This window comes from Empidonax traillii, unplaced genomic scaffold, assembly GCF_003031625.1.
Source record: "Empidonax traillii isolate 1590-97213 ecotype Southwest subspecies unplaced genomic scaffold, ASM303162v1 scaffold45:size3623477, whole genome shotgun sequence".
NCBI lineage: Eukaryota > Metazoa > Chordata > Aves > Passeriformes > Tyrannidae > Empidonax > Empidonax traillii.
The window spans coordinates 2252548-2275410 of NW_020955238.1; the positions used below are offsets into that span (position 1 = coordinate 2252548).

Sequence of the window (22863 nt, forward strand, 5' to 3'; positions counted from 1 at the left end):
AGAAAGGAGTGACCATAAACCGGAAATTTTCCTTATGAAACACTTTCAGAAGTTCACAAAACGAAGTCGCCTCTATCTAGAGTTTCATCAGATACATACAATGAACTCTTGAAGAGCTACATCTTTCTAGCACCTTACTTGCAGCAACAGGATTCCTATAAAGTTTCATAGGAAAACATGTTTAATTTCAAGCTATACAGAATTCTACACTGAACTAATATTCTGTTTAATTCATCTATTTACCTATCTTAATATCCTCCATGTCAAGACTATGTAATCAAAAATGTGGATTGATACACAAATCAGACAACTGAATCTTAGGAAATCTTAGCTTAGAGACCAATAACTGCTGCTTTCACTACTTTCAAATCCAGCTAATCTACAGTCATAAAATGGCTTGAGTTGAAGGGACATTAAATACCATGTAGTTCCCACCCCATGTGACATAGGCAGGATCACCTTCTTCTACACCATGTTGCTCAGAGCCCCATCCAACCTGACCCTGAACACGCCCAGGGATGGGGCATCCACAACTTCTCTGGACAACCTGCTCCAGTGCCTCATCACCTGCACAGTAAAGAATTTCTTCCTAATATCAGATCTAAACCAACTCTCAGTTCGAAGCCATTCCCCATTGTGCTGCCACCACATGCCCTTTAATTAAGTTCCTCTCCATGCTTCCTGCGGGCCCTTTAGGTACTAAAAGGTCACAATAAGGTCTCCCAAGTACCTTCTCTTCTCCAGACTGAACAACCCCCACCCTCTCAGCCCATCTTCGCAGGAGAGGTGCTCCAGCCATGGGATGTTGGTGGCCCTGCTCTGGATTCGCTACAACAGGCCCACATCTTCCTTATGCCTGGGGCCCCAGAGACAGACGCAGCACTCCAGGCAGGGTCTCACGAGAGAGGAAGAGAAGAGCTGAATCACCTTTCATCATGCTAGTCTAGTCCGTCTTTAAGCATCTAACCATCTTTCAAACTGGATAATGCAGAAGAGAAGTAAACTTCTTTCATTTACCATATAATACTACAGGCACCTCAACCAAGATTGATATTTATTACAGAAGAGCTTTACTTACCAGATTCTATTTGTGATGAAAACATTACCACTGACTGGGATGTTTCTAAATCATAGATGACTGTGCTGCCAGTGTTAAAAGATGCCACCATATGAGCAGGGTCACAACCTATAAAGTCAACTGATGTAGGTATTCCGTGCTCTGGAAAGAGAGAAAAATATCTTTAAAAAGAATGAAGCACTTTTAAAATTTCTGACAGTTTAAACATTTAGTTTATTTTATACTCTTACTTTAAAGAAGAAATTTGCTCTTCTAAAGTAATGCTACAGCTACATTAAATAATGACTATTTCATGTTCTTCCTTTAGCTTTGTTACCTAATTTGGATAACTTGAGTTAATGAGCCTGGATGCATCATCAGCTGCCTCACAGCTGATTTTCAAAACCACTGCAAAAAGTTACCTTTCTCTCCATTGTAAGTGCAAATACAGGGAATTTTTTCTGGTGGGTTCCACAACCTAATAGTGCCATCTGCTGAACAAGAGAGTAAGTGATTCTTTACACCACTGTAAGCAAGACCCCAGACTGCATCTGTGTGAGCAATTAATGTGCCAGCTAGAACGTTTGGCTCTGGAAAAAAAAAAGTTCAGAAATGAAACTTTTAGTGAAGAAACATTAAATAAGTATTTCTTGTACCTACACATAAATTAAATTCCACATAAAACAGTCGTATATCCCACCTGCCCTTTCTGTTTAAGCAACAGTTAGAATATTACACAGGAGGTCTGTTTGCACACCCACTGCCATCTTTCTCAAAAAAACCCAAAACAACCAAACAGAAAAGCAAACAAAAATACTCAAACCACAAAACCCTACCAAACCAGACAACGAAAAAAACCCCACAAACAAATCAAACAACTACCTCTTTTTTTCCAGAATTATATACTCTTATTACCACTTCCTCTCTTATTTCTTCCTACCAAATTTAGCATCTTAAAGATGCGTGATAACAGCCCTTCCTCTGTAAAAAGTGCAAAAACATCTAGTAAAATCAGCTTTCCACCTAAACACTGATGCTTAATGCTGTTTTTACTCAACATACTCTGCTAACACAAGGGTATGTTCTAAAACTCTCAAGCACCCTAATAATTAAAACAAGATAATTTCTGCTGGGGACTTGAGAATCTTATTTTCATCTCCTTGATAATTTGTAGTTGTCTTTTATAGAGGGTTTTTAAATCTATTCTATACCAGGTTTTGAGTAGAGAAGTGGGAGAAAAAGACAAATGGAAAGGCATAAAGTGAGATAAATCACTAAAATTTAGTTTTGCAGAAAACTTAGAAAAAACAAGCTGGTCTTGCAACCCAAGAGCCTGCAAACAAGCTTTAGGAAGGAAAGCAGCCTATCAGAGCTTTCCCTTTTAACAGTAACTTTGTCACTTGAGTATAGATAGTTTTGTCTGAGGCCCATAAAAACTACATCATCAATCCTACCAGCATCAACAAATTGGACTGTATTGAATATATTTTCAGCAGAGAGGCACAACTGGAGAATATATTGGTTTTAAGGGACAGGGTGTAGGGCTTTTCCTGAACTGGTGCAAGACAGTACCCACTCCTCCTCTCACAGCCATAGATAATGCAGCCTGAGTGTTGTAGCAGACCATTCATTACACTGACACGATCACCATCAGTGGATGGAGAGTGATGCACAGTTATCAGCTATTTAATTTTAGAGACATCTAAAATTAAAGATATCTAAAGACAGGGAACAGAGATGCAAATCAGAAACACAGGACACAGAATTTGAGTATATTTGTCTTAGTTTTCTGGTAAAATTCTATCAGAATAAATAAATAACCATTCAAAAGTTGGAATTCGGCTTCAAAATTTTTGCTTCTCAAAAATGAAACTTATGATTAACTTTTTCTTACTATATAAATCTCAGGAATTGCTACGTCTCCCTATTACAGTTCTACACAAAGTATAGCACCAATTCAAGTGGGAACTTGTGGTAAACTAATGGGTAAACTAATGTTTACCACACATAAAAAGTTGAAAATATACAGTTTAGATGATAAAAGCACTAGAAACAGATTAACATCAAGTAGAAAATTAATTTTGAAGAAGAATGGTTGTAAGTTGTTTATGTTTTAAAAGGTACTTACCATAGGTATCATATGGATCCACATTAGGGCTGGGCATGTTCCACCACTGGATGGTTGCATCAACACCACCACTGAAACACTGTTCTCCATTGGAACTAATTGCCAATGACAATACAGGTCCACTGTGGGGAGAGAAAGAAAAAGAAGGTGATTGATACTGCCTACAGAATAGAAGTGAAAATTTGGCTATCAACTTTCAAAAAACATTTGGATTGGATTAAGCAGTTAAAACCCCTTTAAACTCCAAAGAAACAACACTATTAAAACATTTTAAGTCTCAACAAGTGATACCAGTCTCTATTAAAACAATCATAAGAAATTAACTAAAACTATGCAAATTGAAGCAACTCAAAGATCACCACCTTATTTCTCAGAACTAAGTACACCTACAAATGGTGGGGTTTTACAGTGCATCTATGCCAATCTCATACCTAGCTGTGCTGAAATCAGTGGCTGTAGTTGCCTCCCTGGCAATTATTTACTCAGCCTACATTTAGAAATGGAAAGTAACCTACACCCTTGTAAACCGGTTCAGAGAAATGATCCTAGAAATTGTACCTTTTGACAAAGGTGAAACTTCTACTGTTTTAAGTTCTTAAATCTGTTTGCTATGATACCAGATAAGCACAAGCTGCAGCCCAAAGGAAGAAACAGGGCTACTTTTTTGTACACACTACTAACACAGGTTTAACTGTACTGTAAAACCATATCCCCAAAATTAGATGCCTGGGTCATTTGACAGGCCATGCTCATGATATAAATAAGAACAGATAAGCAAACTAGAATTATATATTTGAAGATGTTGAAGACTATTGGCTGAATCCATCCATTTATTCGGCAAAGTGAAGAATGAAGACAGGCTGAAAGGTAATGCTTAATGCTTGCTTGAGAGGAAAAATAGTAAAATTACTTTGTTATGTCACACTGGAGCCACAGGGTGGGCATTAGCTCTGTATTGAAACTTGCCCAAACCTAACCTTCTGGTATTCACTAACAAATATCCAAATCATAGCCCAAATTTAGAGAGAGAAAGATCTGAAGGAGAATTCAACTGGTCAGCAACCCTCTATCACACACAAGAACATATTACAACATGAGGACAAATCAGTCATCCAATCCTGGGGCAGAGAGTCTTACACTTTAGTTAATAAACACAAAAGTAGCACATTATGTTCTATCACATGGTGTAAGGGAAGGAGGAGGGTGAGACAACAGAATGCATAGATGTCCTAATAAAACTACAAATTTATTTTCTTTTGTTGTTGTTGTTAAGGTCAGGACAAGAAGTGTTACCCACTTCTGTGCTTATCAAAACTCTTGTGAAGCTTACCTGCTAACCAGGTTGGAGACTGAATCTTTATTTACATAAGCAAAGTACACTCAAACTACTCTGGCTATCAACTGAGTATTTCTGTCTTGCCTTCTTATTGAAAGAAAGCAGAATTCATAATTAGCAAGTGAAACTCAGGCAGTAATAAAACAGTTAAAACAATTTGAAAAAAAATCACTAAAACTCAGACCTGTATCTGAAGGTACTAAGCAAGACACTAGTAACATCTATCTTATTAATGTTTTCCATATATGTAAGATCTGCAGTTCAAGACATGTCTCAGGTGATTTCATTATCATCATCTACAATCTCTCCTTTCCATTGTAGCTAATCACATTTGCCACTTTTTTTGTCTTGTGTTACCATGGACAGTGCAATTAATGACAGGGACTCAGTATTAACCTGTTTTGCAAAGGATAACGCACCTTGTCTCTACAATGTAAAAACAGATTTGTGGCTATTACACTGAAGTTTCTTACGAATACACGACAATAAATTTGTCAACCATGAATGATGTCAAACACTTACATGTGGGCCCTAAATGTGTAGATGGGTTCTACATCTAAAGAGGCACTCCTGAAAGAGAAAGAAAAGTTATTAATTACATGAAGCATCTACTGAAAAACTCTGAAAATATGAGTGTTTAATTGATTTCAAAGGCATTTAAAGCACAACTGATGTTTTATAAAAACCCATATACTTGCTTTTTGGCAGGAACTGTTTTCTGCAAATTCCAAAGTTTTAGAGTATGGTCCTCAGAGGCTGTAACCAGCACAGGCTCTACAGGATGAAAAGCTAATGCTCGCACTCCATCAAAATGACTGCGTAGCGTATACTTAGGGTTCCATGTCTTTCGGAAGGCATCTTTATTAGCTGGCAACTTAAAAGGAGAAGAGGAAAAGAGTAATTTTATCTTGGATTTAAAATTATGTAATATATATATATATATATATATATATATATATATATATATATATATATATATATATATATATATATATATATATCCCCTCATGTTTTAGGAAAACACGTTATGCTTGATTCAGCTAATACACATTTAATCTCAAGTTTACATTTATCTATTGATTTTTCCATATGCATACCTACAATCCCTGTCTGGCATGTAAGGTAGTCTGCAAATTTTTCTATTGTAATAAGTTTCCATTGCCCCAGACTGTAATGGAATATAATGTTAAATACACAGACAAGAAGCCTTGATTTTCAAAAATTGGTTTTAATGCACAACAATACTTTATTCTTCTTCCTTGAAGAAAGAGAAATTGTCATTGCTTATCATGTTGTCACCACCTCAGGAAGAGATGACAGCTGTCGAAAGCTCATTTATTATGTAAACACAATAAAAACAAATTTCAGGTGCTTAGTAAGTGCTCCTCCTCAGATGAGTGACTGAGATTGACCAGAAACATATGTAATTCTTGAATACCTCTACAGGTGAAGGTATGTACACAGAAACAGGTAACTGAAATTTCAAAACACATTTATCGTGATTTTAAATGTAACATTACATACAAATATTTTGAAGTCTTTAATGAATTTTAAATATATTTGTGAGACAATAACTTAACTGCTTTGTGAAGTAATATATGCAAACTCTACATTTATATATGTTGTGAACATCCAATTCATATTCTTAACCTACAGACTGCTAGGTTAAAATACAAAAACTACAGCTGCTTAATATTAATTATAGGTAACTCAGAAGAATTACCGGAAAACCTCAAGCCTTTCTAGTACTTTACAATTTAAATTTATGTAGAGAGTAGACCCTTAAAAGACTACATCCCATCCTAAGCCTCTAGCGTAAGGAGAAATACATGAACAGGTACTTCTCTCCCTAAAGGGATTTTAGAAAACTGACTATAATTAGAAAACCAAAATTAATAAACTAAGAATGAATGGTAGTTAATCTTATCCTCTGTCTTACTATCTATTCACTATGGAACTGTTAAAGCATGTTACTCAACTGAAGCCAGAATATCTCAACATCCCAAACTACTTTCAGCAACACTAATAAGAGACTAAAATCTCCCATAGCTAATAAAATCTTAGTACCTTATATCTATCAGGACTGAAAATAAAAATCAAATAATAGTGTAACATATACTGTAGTAAGTATTCTTGGACCAAATTTGTAACATGGACTGAATTACCACTACTCACTCAAACTAAATTCAGTTCTATCCAATCAAAACAAATAGGTTCAGACCATAAAATTTACTGTTGTGAGTTAAAGATGGGCAGACATTTGCTTTTCCCTTATATTATTGTAAATTTTTGTCCTAAGTGCAAACTTGACCAAATTCAGATCAAGCCACAGAAACTTGTTCTACCAGACATGCAACCTGAATTTTTAGGTTTTTTTTAATACCAATCAAAGAATACATATAACAAAACAGCATCATGTTTGCAATCTTCCTACTTCAGTTTACACTGAATTCTGCAATATTTTTACCGAGAATCAAGTTATTTAGCACTACACTGAATATTATATACAAGTTTCATAAAAAGAATAATCTTTTGTTTCAGGAAGCAGAACAGAGTGGAATTCTGGAGTTCTGCATTAAACTTAATAGATTTCAGACCAAACTGCCCATTATTAGCCTCCCCGAATGGCTAAGAGAAGGGGAAAAGAAAGAAAAGAAAAAAAAAATGGTACTTTTCTAGAAAATAGGAGTCCCTTGGTGTTTTTAATCCTCATTACATAAGGTATTCACTCATCTCACTAACTCATGCTGTCTCATGTAATTGCAGTGATCTGGGGCTTAGAGAAACAAATGCCAAAAATTTGAAATAGCAACGTTTAATTTTAGCACATGATATTATGTCCCAGATTATGCAGAAGACTTTCAGTTCTTTGGGTGCAATGTCCATCCAGATCACAATAACTTTTATTACAGTTGTGATGAAGAGTCATTCAATAAAACCGGGACTGAATATAGTGGCCCTTATTTTTCAAAATAGGAAGAGAGCTCATTAAATTTGTTGTTGTTGTTGTTAGAAGAGTTGTTGCAATGCTAATTTCCTTTTCAGAAGTAGAAGGGAATCTGCTAAAATGCAAGTTACAGAATTTACACAAGTTATGAAAAATAAGGTACATTTCCCATTTACATTTCCCATATACATTTCCAAGTATAGCTTTAAAGCCTTCAGGTTTTTAAAACAGACTGGAAATCTCAATTCCTTTAGAACACACTTGACTAGAAATCTCGTTATAAATAAATCAATTTTTTTTTTTAATTCTTTTCCCCCATTCGTGTTTCTAATGCATCTTGACATCCTTACTGCAAGACATCAACTGACACATCTTTAAAGAGATCCTTGCAACTCTAAGAAAAAGCTAACCTGTAGCATATTAAAACAAAACAAAACAAAACAAAACAAAAACAAACAACAAAAAAAGAAACCACCAAAAAAAAAATCCAAACGAAAAATCCAACCCCACCTCAGAAAAACACAGTCAAGGACTTGGAAAGGGGACTTGATGATTACAAAGGACAAATGTGAGATACAAAATGGGCCAGAGGTATAATGGAAAAGAAGTAAAATGTGATAATGTATATCCATGTTCTAAAGTGTGACACCTCAAGGTGTGATTGTGCTACAAATCCACAGTTATGAGGAAACAACTTCAGAAATTAAGAACTATCAAGGAATTTTCAACCTGAGAAAAACTGTAATGAAGAACTAACAGTATCTGAATTTAAGTCTCTTTCAAATCCAAGACAGGACAAAAATCTTCTTAACTACAAATAGAAAAAAATTCTTTCTGTCTTTTCTGACACATGAAGTCAGAAGCCACCATGTATTTTTACCTATGCTTTAAAAGATAGAAGATAACTCAAGAGCACTGGGAAAGGAGGACTGGACAGCAAGCAGGGAAACCAAGTGACAATTTTGGTCAATCACATCTTGTTTCTGTTTGGTGAATGGTCCAGTAAGAAAACAAAACCCTACTTCTATCTTTTGTCTCCTGTATGTGCCAGATATTAAGCCATGAAATAGCCTCTCTTTCCACCTACCTCCCAAACCAAGCTGAAATTAATGAGCCTCTATTATACAGTCTCTGAGAAAATTTTGAAAATTCAACTACATTGAACCAGTAAGATTTCTTCTTCTTCTACAGGATTACTAACACTTTCAAACTTTCAACTAATTCTGCTGCAAATTCCTTATTAGTTCAGGCAGTATTTCATACTTGTGTATTTATCATTTGTTCTCTGCTTTAAATTTCCACAGAGCAAAAGCAACTTCAGACTCTATTCTGCATCACACTTTGCACCATGGAAACTGTACCTGTCACAAGTATCACAGATTCTCATGTAACAGTTTGATCAGTTGATGTCAATTATAATATTCATGGTAACACTTCCTGAGTTTAGTGTTGGCTCACCTGTATATATTCCTCCATCTCAGAACAAGCAAAATGGCAATGCACTGTTTTATAAAGAATTCATACTTGACAAAAGACAGTAATATACTGCAGAGTTGCAATTTGCAGTCAAGCATGATGTATTCCTCAAAACTAATACTGCTCCTGAAAGTCTCTCACAGACCATCCTCTACTTCCCCTACACTACTACGATCCTTGAGGGAGACATCACAAATTTCTTCTTTTATATAAAGACATTCTCACAATCTCTCTAGCATGGATTTAGCATATATTTGCCATTATGGCATCAAAACATATTAATGATTGCATCCTTTTGATCCAAGATACATCTAGTTCAGCGTTGGTGTCTGACAAGAGCTAAAACCAACTAAAAATGTGGAAGAGAAAGTACAAAACCAGGGATGCTTCTCACTGTTCTTCCAGACTGCTATCACACTTCAACCAGGAACTTCTTGTTACCTTTAATTACTTGTTCCTAGTAATCCTCAACAGAGAGCTAATTGGAGAACAATGGAAAAATAATGATCTATAATAGAGATATAAAGTATTCTGCTAATATGGGAGTTGTACAGATACTGAAATTTATGCTATTAATTGTAATTGACAATAATTTTCATGATATTAAAAATAGTCAGCCAAGAAAGGAGCCATGCAAAATACAGTACTATAGACCAACATGAAGACTCACCCTACTAATTAGTCCATGCAAAGAAGCTGACTTGGGATTTTGGTGGGCAGAAGGAGAAAGTAGGGTGCTTAACAAATATTTCAGATTTTTAAAAGAAAAAAAGTATCGTAAAAATCTGTGGTTATAAACATGTGCCTTAAGAGCTAAATGCTGTCATGCTACCTTTATATATGTAATGAGGTTGCTAAGTGTGACCCAGCAGAACTTCACATTCCAAAGTTCTGAACTTGGGAATAGAACATATATAAAATTCAGTGCAACTACAACTTCTGATCTAATCTCACAATTGTAGCTGCCTCATTACTGAAAGTACACCATTTAGATTTCAGATGCCTCATATTTACTGTCAGTAAACAGGAACAACATTTAAGGAAAATACACCAATCAACTACGAAGTTCATAAGCATGATTTGAGATTTCAACCCGCTTTAAAATAAACGGTTTTACTTTTTTACATTAGCATTAAAACACCTTTTGTAATTCCTTGATAAACCTAGAGACAGGAGCATCTTAGAAGTTAGAACCAAAGAAAGAAAACACTGTGCAAAACAAGTTCCCAAACTATTCAACTTTGTAATTTCCAGGGGAATTTACTAATAGTTAGGAGTAGTAGTTAGGAACATCCAGTTCTGGATATTTCAGGTTTAAGCTGCCTTAAAGCATTTAGAATTGATGTTTTTGAACCTTTTTTTTTTTTTTTAATGTCACTCATTCATAGATTTCACTGAAACTTCAAAAGAGAAGTGGTAATTTTCTAAACAATTACACATGATCCTCAAGTCAGACACATTTTAGAAGTGATTACACAACAGGTTTAGCTGAATAGAAGGCAAAATACTGAGAAAGTTAAGATGCAAAGATCTGATATGTGATTTTCTACAAGTGTTATGTCATGTGAAACGAAACAGAACCTGAAAACTATTCTCTGCTGTGAACAGGATGATTTATTAAACAAATTTACAAAGTACTCAAAATATTTTAAAAAGGTCTTTCATTTATTTTTATACAGTGCAGAAATAGGATGGATAATTAACATTTTCATTTGTTTTTTTAGGAAATCAAACTATGTAACGTAACACCCCGCAATAATGGAGAAACCTAAGTATTAGCTCTTACTTCATTAGTGCAATTAATAATGCTACCCATTTTAAGTACCGAAAGACAACTATGATTAAAAAATAGGTGTGTAGTCACACACAATTATTTTCAGACCCTGTAAAAAGCTATAAACAATTTATTTCTTCACTTTGCAGATTCTCAGATATTAATAAAATTCTTAGTAATGGTTTCCAGTGCAAACACCATGTATCTGACTTCAAAAGTTAGAGAAACAGAGAGGTACCTTATCAACCGTAATTTAAGAAACTCCAACCCTCCGCTGTCAACCAAGCAAAAGAAAATCCCAACAAAATACAACCAACAAGCCAATACCGCAAGAGATTTTAAATACAATACCACATGCAAAACTTACCTGAACACTTCCCTAACCAGCCATTCAGTGTTACTAACCAATGAAAAATTCATGTGACATTATTAGTAGAAGCTTAACGAACACGGTCAAAGGAATGTTAGAACACCCTGGATTATAATAAAAGTACCCCATAAAAGCTTACATCTGAAATTTATTACACTATATATTCTATGCTGTTAACACTACATAATCACAAAAGGGACAGTAAAGAAGTAACTTAATATTACGCTTTACGCTGTCTTCTCAATACTCCATTTCAGTGTATAATTGCCATTTCTGTTCAAATTCACATTAAGACATCGCCACGAATCTTATGTCATAACATATTCTCCCAGAGACAAAAATCTCAATTAAATTATTTACACCGAAAAAACTATGTCATCTCACTCAACTCTGGTTTACCCAAATTACTTAACTCATTCACCAGATGCTCTGTCCTCCCTCCCAAGGAGTAGCTTTTGCTAATGAAACCTCTGTTCTCTGCATCTGTAATGTTCAGGGTGGAGGAGGGGGGACCCAACTATTATTGATTAAACTGTATAAAGAATTTTAAAATAAAATTGCACTTACATCATAACTATAGTCTGCATCATTTGTAACTGTCAAGTCTGCAAGGTCTCCAAGGCCCAGTACACTTAACAACACATCATCAGAACCCATAATAAATGACTTGCCTCCTCCAGGTGGAAACGTTATTGGTTCAGCTACAAAGAACAAAACAGTTTCTTTAAATCTCAAAGTAATAATTCAAACTGATGAAGAGCTACATTATTCATCATTTAACAGCAACGCAGAGTTTAAAACCAAATTTGTATGTACTACACACGGCCCCAACTAAAAAAAAAAAAAAGCATGAAGACACACACACATGTGCAAACACACACACATTATATACACAATTCTTATGTCATGCTTTGTCATTTGATTTCAACTTACTTTACACAAGTGTTCAATACTATTGACAAGTGACTTGACTGACGTTACTTTACATTGCAACACCAAGTGTACATCTCAGGTCTTCAAATTGTCAGCTAAGTAAGTATTTTATTCACTACGTGCTTCCTGCCTTCTATCCAAGTCTCTGTGCTTTATACTAGTCAAATATCTCTACTTCTGTATTTAAGTCTTTTTTATCTCTCGGGTGAAAGACTCCTGCAAACATCTCTTCTACTTTGAGTTTTTTCAGATGACTGAAAAAATGAAAACATCTATTATTCATTCATCTCTCAGAATCCAAAATTATACAGAGAAACTAATTTGAAGTACACTCAACTATTACTTATCTTGGCTAGCTAAGCCTTCCCCAAATTAAAATTTAACAATTCTGTTAATTATCATTTAGAATGAACAGAAGTTATATATAACCATTTATTAGAAATTCCCATCTGAATAATAACTTTTCAAATATTCTCCCATATTCTTTACACTCCTCAACAATTCTGTAAATCTCTGTCTACCCACAAATATCAATTCAGCAGTAAGGAACAGGAATGAAGGCTTATACATTGTAATGCTTCATCTTAACTTAGAAGCTGTTTTTACTACTCAGTATTCCTTTCCATTCAGAAATTGCAACACTTGTTAAATAGAGAATATAAAATTAGGCTATGTGTGAGCTAAGTACAAGCATCTGCAAAATATGTTAAATGACATTTGACATCTTGAAAATTTAAACTTGTTTGACTTTTGAATTTAACTGATCTGGCAGAGAGAGTTATGGTCTCACTTTAACACCATGCCTTGTTTCTCCTCCTCTCAGAAATCCCCTGAAACCTAGAGAACATAAAGCTTCCAGATGTGAAAAATATCCATATCTTGTTTCTTTGTCTTATAAAAGTGGTTCCAAACAAGAGGACTAACAATTAACATATTGCTGTTTTGAACACGCATCTTCACTATTTCATATTGCCTCTATCTGAACAGTACCCTAGTTCTGTTCCACTCTCATCCAAGAAAAGTAAGTAAGACCAGGTGTAAAGTCATGGCATCCTTGTTATGGCTACACAAAGAGGAGCCAGTCCATCTAGATCAAAAAATTCACCTCTAAGGAATAAAACAAGTTCTAATGCTTGAGAGTTACTGTGTTATTAAGAAGTAACCTTAATAGCACAGCCAACATAACTGGATGTGAGAATCTAAGAAGATAATCTATGTAAGAATAAAGACTGCTGTTCCTACAATTACATAAAAAGAGCAGATAGTACTCTAACTATGCACAATCACCTCTTTTTAATCCATACACAGGTCTTGACTCATGAGAATGCAACATTACATCAACAGCCCAAAGTGGCTTACCATGCCCTTTTATGAATAAGTTTTTCGTGTCCATTAATATTTTACTAAAACCCTCAATCTGACAGTCTATTGCATAGAAAGCCATATTCCTACAAAGTTTACTGTTACTCCTATTTGATCTTTAGGACAGGCCTACAAGGTTTAGGTAAGTCCCATAACTTGTCATACTAATTCTCTGTGAAATATACGTTATCTGACCTTAACAAATCAGCTTTTCTATGCTTTATACTAAAAATGAATCACTACCACATTAAGAGTTCATACTATAAATTCAGCAAGTCTTATTCGCATGATGTGAATATCTATTTAAAGTTTCAAAATTAATGCTATCCAAAATTTGGAAGAATATTTCTCAATACTAAAGTTTTCAATATGAATTTATAATATGTTGTGTAATTTAATTTATTTGCACATTTTATTATTTTAAAATAAGGCATATTTGAGAGGTTTAAAAATTGTTGCAAGATGCTTTTGTAAAAAAGGCAGAATAGTAACACAACGAATGATGCATGCTATAGCTACTAAAAATAAAGACCCAATCTCTGCATATCAAAAACAATCCATCAATAGATATGCAAATGATAGTTAAGAAATGACTTTTTAGTGTTTCTCATATTTAAAAAAATATCCAAGTATTTTTCTAACAAAAGATTACCCTCATAGCATAATATATATGTTTAATTGAGTTTGCAATCAATAAATATAAAGTAAAAATATGACACTACAAGTTTCTTTGAACGTAAAACTAGGTGAAATAAATATTGAAATATTAAAATATAAAATGGTATTAATAAATACTTGCTCAGCCAATCCTAACCAGCACTTCTGACCTTTAAGTTCTAGACATCATACACAATTAAGTAAAAATGAAGCAGCAACATTTGTACAGATTGAAACTGCTTTAATCTCTAATCAGATACATATGTTCTATAGGCTGCTGTTGTCTATTACATGACAGCAACATTTAATCTCGTTTTCCACAAAGTTAATACATGGTATACCAAAAGTAGCTGTTAAGACCCAAGCAATTAGCTGTTACTGCTTTATTCTGTCAATCTGTAGACTGACATCTCCACAACCTATAGATATTAAAAAGGAAAACAACCAGCGTTGAGAGCAATTCTCTGTAGAATACACTGGATGGTGAATCATGCTGCAGTTGAACCTGTTTCTGAAAGTCATGTAATATGTCAAAATGGAAACCCCACTTTCTCATGACCAAAACTATTAAGTCCAATTACAGCATAACAATTTTCTCACCATATCCAGCCAGGCACTTGAGAGTGGGAAAAAAAAGGCAACAAAAACCATCCATCCCCCCCCCCCTTTAGAAGCATAAAAGATCCATTCCCTGCCAGTTAGAATCAGTTCCTCCCTGACACCCCTTCAAGAAAAAAAAAAAAAAAAAGTAAGCTCAATAACACTTTCTCCTCTTGATGAAAACAGAATTATCAACAGCTACCTCAGAACTATAGTATTTCAAAGTGTAACATAAACCCTTCATACACTCACAAGAAAACTACGGCTTGGTAACATTTATCAGCATAGGCTGATGTGTCCCAGGAAGAAAGCCTAACGTTATCTGCACAAACTCGGCTTTTAAAACATATCTGAATAAAGGAGTAAGATCTGCATTTGTACCACACGGTGCAAAATCTGCATTTCATGATAATGAACTATTTGGCTTTGTAACACATCTAGAAGGAATTCAAACGCTGTTTGTTTGCAGCTTTGCACCACATGGTAAAAACAAACTCAAAAAGCCACATAGTATTCAGGATAAAAACAGCAAAAGTTATATTCTAATATTCAAGTTTAAAAGCTGTGCAGAAACCACAATTACCAGATAAGATGACAGAGATATTAATATTACTCCTCTTAAAGAAAAAAGCCCAAAACTACACCGACAAGTTGAAAACATATGGACACAATTAACAGCATGAAGATATCAACCTGAAAGCAATAACAACAGTTTATTTGAAAACAGTGTGAACAATCTTTATTTTAAGGGCAGCACAGTGTTTGTGCAGGCAATGCAAAACAGGTCCCTAGCAAATTCAAATTTGGCATCTATGTCTTCAGAAAGACCGTTTTGTCCAGTATTATATTAGATGCAAAGTTTTATGGCCTGTTCTTAACAACGAAGGTCCGTGTTCCTTTGCACAATATGTATGGCCAAAGAAAAACAGCCCAAGACAGACTGAAGAAATTGTAACTGTAGGGTCATGTGTCCTTCCTACCCTAACAAGGCAAAAAGGCAACTTAAAGCAGGTAAACACTAAACCTAAATAGAACCTCAGCATATGTCTACAAGTTTTAGCAAGTGGAACTTTTGACCAGTAGGTTTTCCAATTGCACTCCACAAGTAAATCGGATACTGGTTCATCTTTAAGTTGTAAATAAAAATAAAGATGAAAAGCAAGGCAGTAAAAGAGACTTTTGTAAAGTAACAGTTTGGGAGAGCAACAAAAAACTTCTTTGCAACATTTCAATTTTTCTGCATGCCTGGTGACAGGCATTTGTGGGGCCAAGGGTGAAGAAAGAGCCGGAGAACCAACAGATGACAAGGATCAGTAGTAACACAAATTCCACTTCTGGTATAGGTGCTACTATGCCAGGGCTTATGGGTCAAAGATCATCCTAAAGGACCCAAACCTGAATACATTAGAGTATTTTGAATAAATGTGTTCTGAGTAGAGGACAGAATTTACATATTTTAATCTCAAAGTCAATACAAGGAGAAGAATTCCTTTAAAACAACATACTTAAAAGCTAAATACAGGATTTTTGACTTTTTAGACAAAAGCATGCCACTAACTTCCATTGTCTAAGATAATCCTGAAATGGAACAAATACTTCATAAAGAAATAAACAGTGTCTTTACAAACTTGTAAATGTAGACCAAAAGAATTTTTAAAAAGAGAACATTAAACTTGAGGAAAAAGAGACAAATTAATCTTGTAACTTTAACCATCACTTTTCACTTTAAAATCCAAACTGTGCATCCAATGTTAACATTCACCTTTTTTCCCCTAAATAAATACAACCTATCTGTGAAAGGTGTTGCTAATGGGGGGGGGAGGGTGTCTGCAAACAGGGACTTAATAGTGAATAGTTTCATAACACACTGCTGTATATAAAGTTATTTTAAAATACTCATGAAATAATGGTGAGTTACGATAAACTACAGAAACTCAAGCCACAATCTCATAAAATCATTTGGGAAGAACTGCAAATAAAATAACGTGGCAATCTGCAATTTCATTAAGCTTTACAGAGGGGACAATAAATTACAGCGTGTGCTTTCTAAAAAAAAATCTCCTGAAATATAATAAGTAGCTGAATTTTTTGTACCTTCCTCTGCTCTTGCACCTTCATGATCAGGCATTCTAGAAGAGGGTGACCTAGATTGATTAATGATTCCTGAAGGGATGTGGGGTATCTCATCATCGCCCAGATCAGCTATCATGTCGTGAAGTTTTGTCCTGTTGACTCCTGTAAATTAATGTCAGCAGCAAAGATTCATTTGATTGCTACCGCTTGACTTGACTGAAGTCTAAAAATCCATTAAATAAGAATAATTACTGATGGGACCTCCTTAAAATAAATAGTGCTTTGCTTTTGTTTATTAATATTTCGGAAATCAAAAGGAGTTCATACATCAAATCTGAAAACTACATGCAAACAACTTCAATTCACTAAATCAAACAATGACAATGCTCCTTTGTGTTCTGTAGATCTAGTCTACAATTTCCTGCAGGAAAGAGAAAAAAAATCATCTTACAGCCCTACTGAAGTCAAGCCAAATATTAAAAGAGCATGAACTATTACACAAAAAACATATGAATTAAACATTTTCTAATAATATTACACAACTTTAACTATACTAAACAATTTAACACTGAAAAACAGAGTGCAAATTAAAAATATACTTAAAAATGAGGGCAAAAGTACAGACAACTCATAATGGGGGTGCAACGAACAATTAACTTTCCCTGCTTTTGAATGATACTTAAATTGCATAAAGTGTTTATTAAACATGAGAGCAAGAATACTTCCATCACTGTATGAAACTGCAAATGTATATTACCCTTATTATAAAAGCATGCCTCTAGAAACAAAGCATGTTGAATTATATGTGCATTTAATTATGCAGACACTAGTAAACAAGAATAGTATAATTTAAAATATTTTTAAATTACTAAATTAATTTCTGCTTCCACTTTTACAGCTTCCACATCAAAAAATCAAGCTTCAATCATAAAGTGTATTTCAGTGAGAGAATCCAGAATGATGAAGGACATAACCAACTTTTAACCAATAAAACAGCCTTTCCTGGGACCGTGAGAGAGATATTGTAAACCATTTAGTAAAGGAAGCATTAGGGAACAAGTTCTTATACTCTGAGATGAAATGTACCACTTTTATTAAAAAGGAAATGGAAACTAAAACAAAGCCTTTATTCTCAAAAAAGTAAAAGGTAAAGACTATAACAACAGATGACATCAAAAGCAGAGCTGTTCATTCAACAGTTAAACACTAAAACACACTCTTTCAAAAAGTATCTGATCGTTTCAGACCTCACCGGGTAAAGGTCAATGTGTTCAAAAATAAGTATCTAAAAAACATTGAATTCTCTGAAGATAATGGAGAATTCCCTGCAGATAGGATGACATCAAAAAGTATTTCCTGAGGTAGAATCATGGCAAGTATATCACACATACCCCTATATGACAATTCTCATCAATACTTGCAAAACATTTTCATTTTGCCACGTAATACAGAACTTTATATACACATTTTATATTTTTGTGCTTTTGATATTTTTTCTTTCCTTTATGGAACATTCAGTGTTCCAGTTAAATCTACAAAGGCTGATACCCAGAAACTGTTTGAGAATAAAAATGGCTTCCTAAAGTTTCCCTTCAGTAACAGATCACTTGAGTGGTTAAGTTTCATTCCACTCTCGTGTAGAAGTATATCTAGAAACCTGTGATCTCAGCTACTGAAGTGAATGCAAAATAATAAAAATGAGGAATGACTTTTTTGAACAAACCTTTTTTTTCTAATAGCCTAGGCTGATAGGATTTGATTTCAAAAGTACAATACTTGATTGTAGTCAGGAGGTAAGATCTCATATACAGAAGTCATGCTTAAAATGGACAGGTCTCTACCACACAGGTCACAAAGTTTGCTTTTGTCTTTATTCCAGATGGCCATCAGAGGTACCTACCATGACCGACAGCAGATATATTCTTGTAAAGAGAAATTGATAAATGATGTGATAAAAGTAATGACTGGTACCCTAAACTGTCTACTTTAATAAACCCTTTGCTGTTCAGAAAAAAAACACATTTGTCTTCTCCATGTTGATACACATGAACCGTTCAACACATTGATGCAAAATGCCAAAAATGGATATTACTCATATCTAAACTGAAAGGATCTTTTGGAGACAGTTTGTCTCAAAGCAAACTCAGAAGTAACTAGAAGTAGCGCCTGTGGTCTGCTACCTTAAAACAGCCATTCATTTAGTGTATCACTTATTAGGGGATGGACAGCCTTGCCTTAAATGTTTTCAGTAACTTTGGGCACTTCTTGTCCTTCAAGCGTCACTTTAGAACAGTCCTCAATCCATCATACAATACAGAGAGAAGCTTACAAGAGAGTAGATGCTGTTCTCACAACTTCTGTGTATTTCATGCCAAAAAATGTCAATATTCAAGATTGTGCCACCACTACAGAAGACTGCACAGATTTCTGCTTTCAAATAAGTGCAAGGGTACCTTCATATAACTGGTGAAGTATTTTAAATGTTACAAAAAGATTTTTAAAGAAAAGAATGAGCTGTCTCTGCATAAACAGCTATGCTCAAGGCACAAACTGGCTGTGTTTTACCCTCAAAAAAAAAAAGAGGAAAAAAATAAATCGGTAAACAAACCCATTATGAATGAAAGCAAAACATTTACAATATCATCTCAGTGTATTCTCCTTCAGAGGTCGAAAGGGAAAATGAGCATTCAGTGATGAAAAGTTGTAGTATGAGAAACCCTAAGCAGATTTCTATTAGCTCTGAAGTGTACTAGTCCAAGTTTGAATATAACATAGGGATCTTAAAAGGTGATGGTAATGAAGATGGTAAAATTCAGATCTATTTTCATGCCTATAACTATTACACTGTATTTCCAGAAATCAAGGCTAGCAAAGTGAGTGGGATGAATACTGTTTCATAAATACAGAACAATTACACTAAGAGAAAAGAGCAGGAAAGTAAAAACCTGTGACAAGCTTCAAGAAAACTAAGGAAAAACATTAGGAGTATTTTCACATCAACAGTGATGTGCACATACATTTTAAGATGTGAAAACTATTTTTCAAATTGCTGAGAACGCACTATGTTGACCTGATAGTAAAAAATGAGATATACAACACCTGCACATTATGTCCTGCAAATGTGACAGGCTATATCTGAAAAACACTCATCCCAATTTACCTGCCAAAACTGATCTTATCAAACTTGGAACTCTTCAATAAACAGCTTTTGCATTATTTTACAGGTGATATTATGAAGGCAATTTCAGTGTGGAGGAGTGGATTTTTGTTGCTGTTTTGGTGGGGTTTATAAAGATTGTTATAAAGAGGTAGTACTCCCACATAACATGGTGATTGTCATGACAGACACCCTTCTCCTCCCCACCAAAAAGAGAAACACGTGTGCTGACAGAACATGACCTAAATTAAGGTGTTCTACCTAAAAGAAAATATATGAATACAGACTACAGAAGTATCAAAATAGAATCAGATCTACTTCTGTTCACTTATTTATATCTACATTTGGATGAAAGTTTCCCTGTCAGGGCTATGATTACCCTCAATGCAGTCAGAATGTAGATACAGTCTAAATGTAGATTATGGTAGTTACCAGATGCATATCCAACAAAAGAAACCATTAGAATGTCTGCTCTATTATGCTGTCTTCAAAGTATTGCAAGGAATGACAGTTAATGCACATTTGTTTGACGTTCATGACGATACATATACATTACTATGCAGGAAAAGTTCTGACAGTGCTCAAAATAAATTCTCATAGAAGTCTGACAAAACACTGAAGAGCAAAGTAAGAGATGAGTATTCAGAATGAAGTTCCCAAATGATCAGACATGAGAAGCAAGAATAAAGAAGGTCTTCAACATTATTTTCAATCTCAGAGTGTTAAAAAGCGGAGAAAACCAATCTATGAAGCAAACAGAACTGAAATAAATCTGCCCAACCTTGAATGTGTGTGTGTTCTCTCAAAAACCTCTGAATCACTGAGCTAATTAATTAGAAACTATCACGAATGTGACAAGCAAAGAATCTCTCAAACCACCCTATGAAACTATGAGTTCAAGGTTTCCCAAAGGAGAATTTCAAACTCAAAACCTAAATAATGACTTTTATGACCTCACCACACTGTGACACAGAGTTCATCTCCTAAATATTCTCTTATGTGAGCAAAAGAAGATTTCAAAATTACTTTAGATGAAGAAAACTTTGTTATTTTGCAGCCACTGTGCTTCCAAAAGTCTAAAATGTGAAGTTTAGTATGAAAACCTCAACACCATCCTGGTGTGAAGTTTCTAACCCTACCAAACACTTCATGTGAGTTTGGCGTCAACTGCTGATTTACACATTAAATGGTGATACCCATTAGCATGCAAATTACTACTGTAAGTTCTAATCAAACTATAGACTAGGTAAAAATCTTTGCTTTGTCAAAGATTTTCTGTTCATGTGTGTGTTCGTGCAAGTCATGCAGAACCGCTGAAAAAATAACCAACGTGCACTAACTGAAGTGTAATTGTTAGGTGTCACAAAGTAAATTCAAATCTTAGTGATTACAGAAATCTTCATGAAGTGTTATATTTTAATTATCACTTAATTTAGTTAGTACATTTTCACACATTTTTCAAATTGAGGAAAAGAATTTACTACATATTGCCAGAAACTGTTAAAATATACTTTAAAAAGAAAAACACTGCAAGCATGGGAGCTTCTCTGAAGTGACACAGGATGCCATCCAGAGGGACCTGAACAAGCTCAAGAAGTGGATACATGGGAATCTCATGAGCTTTAACAAGACCAAGTGCAAGGTGCTGCACCTGGGTTGAAGCAACCCCCTGTATCAATCCAGGCTGGGGAATGAAGAAATCGAGAGCAGCCCTGCTGAGGACTTGGGGGTGCTGGTGGATGAGAGCCTGGACATGACCTGACAATGTGCACCTGCAGCCCAGAAAGACAATCATGTTCTGGGCTGCATCTAAAGCAGCGTGGGCAGCTGGGTGAGAGGATTCTGCCCCCTACTCCGCTCTGGTGAGACCTCATCCAGAGTACTGTGTACAGTTCTGGGGCTCCCAGCACACAGACCTGCTGGAGTGAGTCCACAGCAGGGCCACGAAGGTGATTAGAGGGATGGAGCCTCTCCTATGAGGGGAGGTTGACCGAATTGGGAAAATTGGGATTGTTCAGCCCGGAAAAGAAAAGGCTTTGGGGTGGCCTAATTGCTTCCTCTCAGTACCTGAAGGGAGAAGATGGAGAGGGAACTTTTTACAAGTCAGGTCGCGCCAGGAGAAGGGGGAATGGCTTCAAACTAAAAGAGAATAGGTTTAGATTAGATACTAGGAAGAAATTCTTTACTCTGAGGGTGGTGAGACACTGGCACAGGTTGCTCCGAACCCCATCCACCTTGGCCTTGAACCCTTCCAGGGATGGGGCATCCACAGCTTCTCTGGGCAACCCGTGCCAGTGCCTCACCACCCTCAGAGTAAAGAATTTCTTCCTAACATCTGATCTAAACTAGATTAGGTTGGAACCAGATGATCTTTAAAGTCCCTTCCAATCCAAGCCATTCTATGATGACATAGATTTAATAATACTTTATCCACTAAGAACTTTGTGTAATTCATTCACAATTTCCAAAAGTATTTTTACCAGGTTGTTCAACACTGAAATTTGGTTTAACTTACATAGTTAAAATAGGTCAGCTATAAGAGAAAAGCTGTCAACCAAAATGTGGTAAATGCACAGAAAATTGAAGGGCACCATAAAATAAAGATTATATCATTGAACAAGCCATCAAAAAGTTCATATTTACATTATAGACATTTTTTATTCTCAATGCCTAGGACTGTAAGATAATTACAAGCCCATAAATAGCAATTATAGCTTGATTCAAGCAAATATTTTAAAAAAGCAACAAAAACCTGATCCCACCGCCCCCAAAAAAGACCTCAACACCCATCCTTCCCAGAACAGTATCACAGTACCATACTTTAAGAAACAGATAAAGTTAAATCTTTCAGAAAACTTCTTAGAGTAGGAATATCCTCAAAATGCAAGTTATCCATTATTTTTACACTCACATTTCAAAGTGTTTAGTTCTCTTCACCTATTTAATCTTGAATTTTTATGTGTTTTTTTCAACATTTCTCATTTAGGAAATGG

The 22863-nt window shown here is 35.1% G+C and overlaps 1 protein-coding gene across 6 annotated transcripts in view; it reads right to left on the reverse strand.

Annotated features, from left to right (window-relative positions):
* Window positions 1–22863, reverse strand: part of STRN3 (striatin 3) — a 63441-nt gene that overhangs the window by 5504 nt on the left and 35074 nt on the right. For 4 of the 6 annotated variants that reach the window (XM_027878763.1, XM_027878764.1, XM_027878765.1 and 1 more), the window contains 7 exons: window positions 16735–16875; window positions 11656–11789; window positions 5220–5395; window positions 5044–5091; window positions 3186–3307; window positions 1480–1647; window positions 1079–1219 (listed from right to left, as the gene is read on the reverse strand). In XM_027878763.1, coding sequence (XP_027734564.1) covers window positions 1079–1219; window positions 1480–1647; window positions 3186–3307; window positions 5044–5091; window positions 5220–5395; window positions 11656–11789; window positions 16735–16875 — 930 coding nt within the window. The remainder of the gene's footprint in view (window positions 1–1078; window positions 1220–1479; window positions 1648–3185; window positions 3308–5043; window positions 5092–5219; window positions 5396–11655; window positions 11790–16734; window positions 16876–22863) is intronic. The other 2 variants (XM_027878767.1, XM_027878766.1) reach the window with 1 other exon arrangement.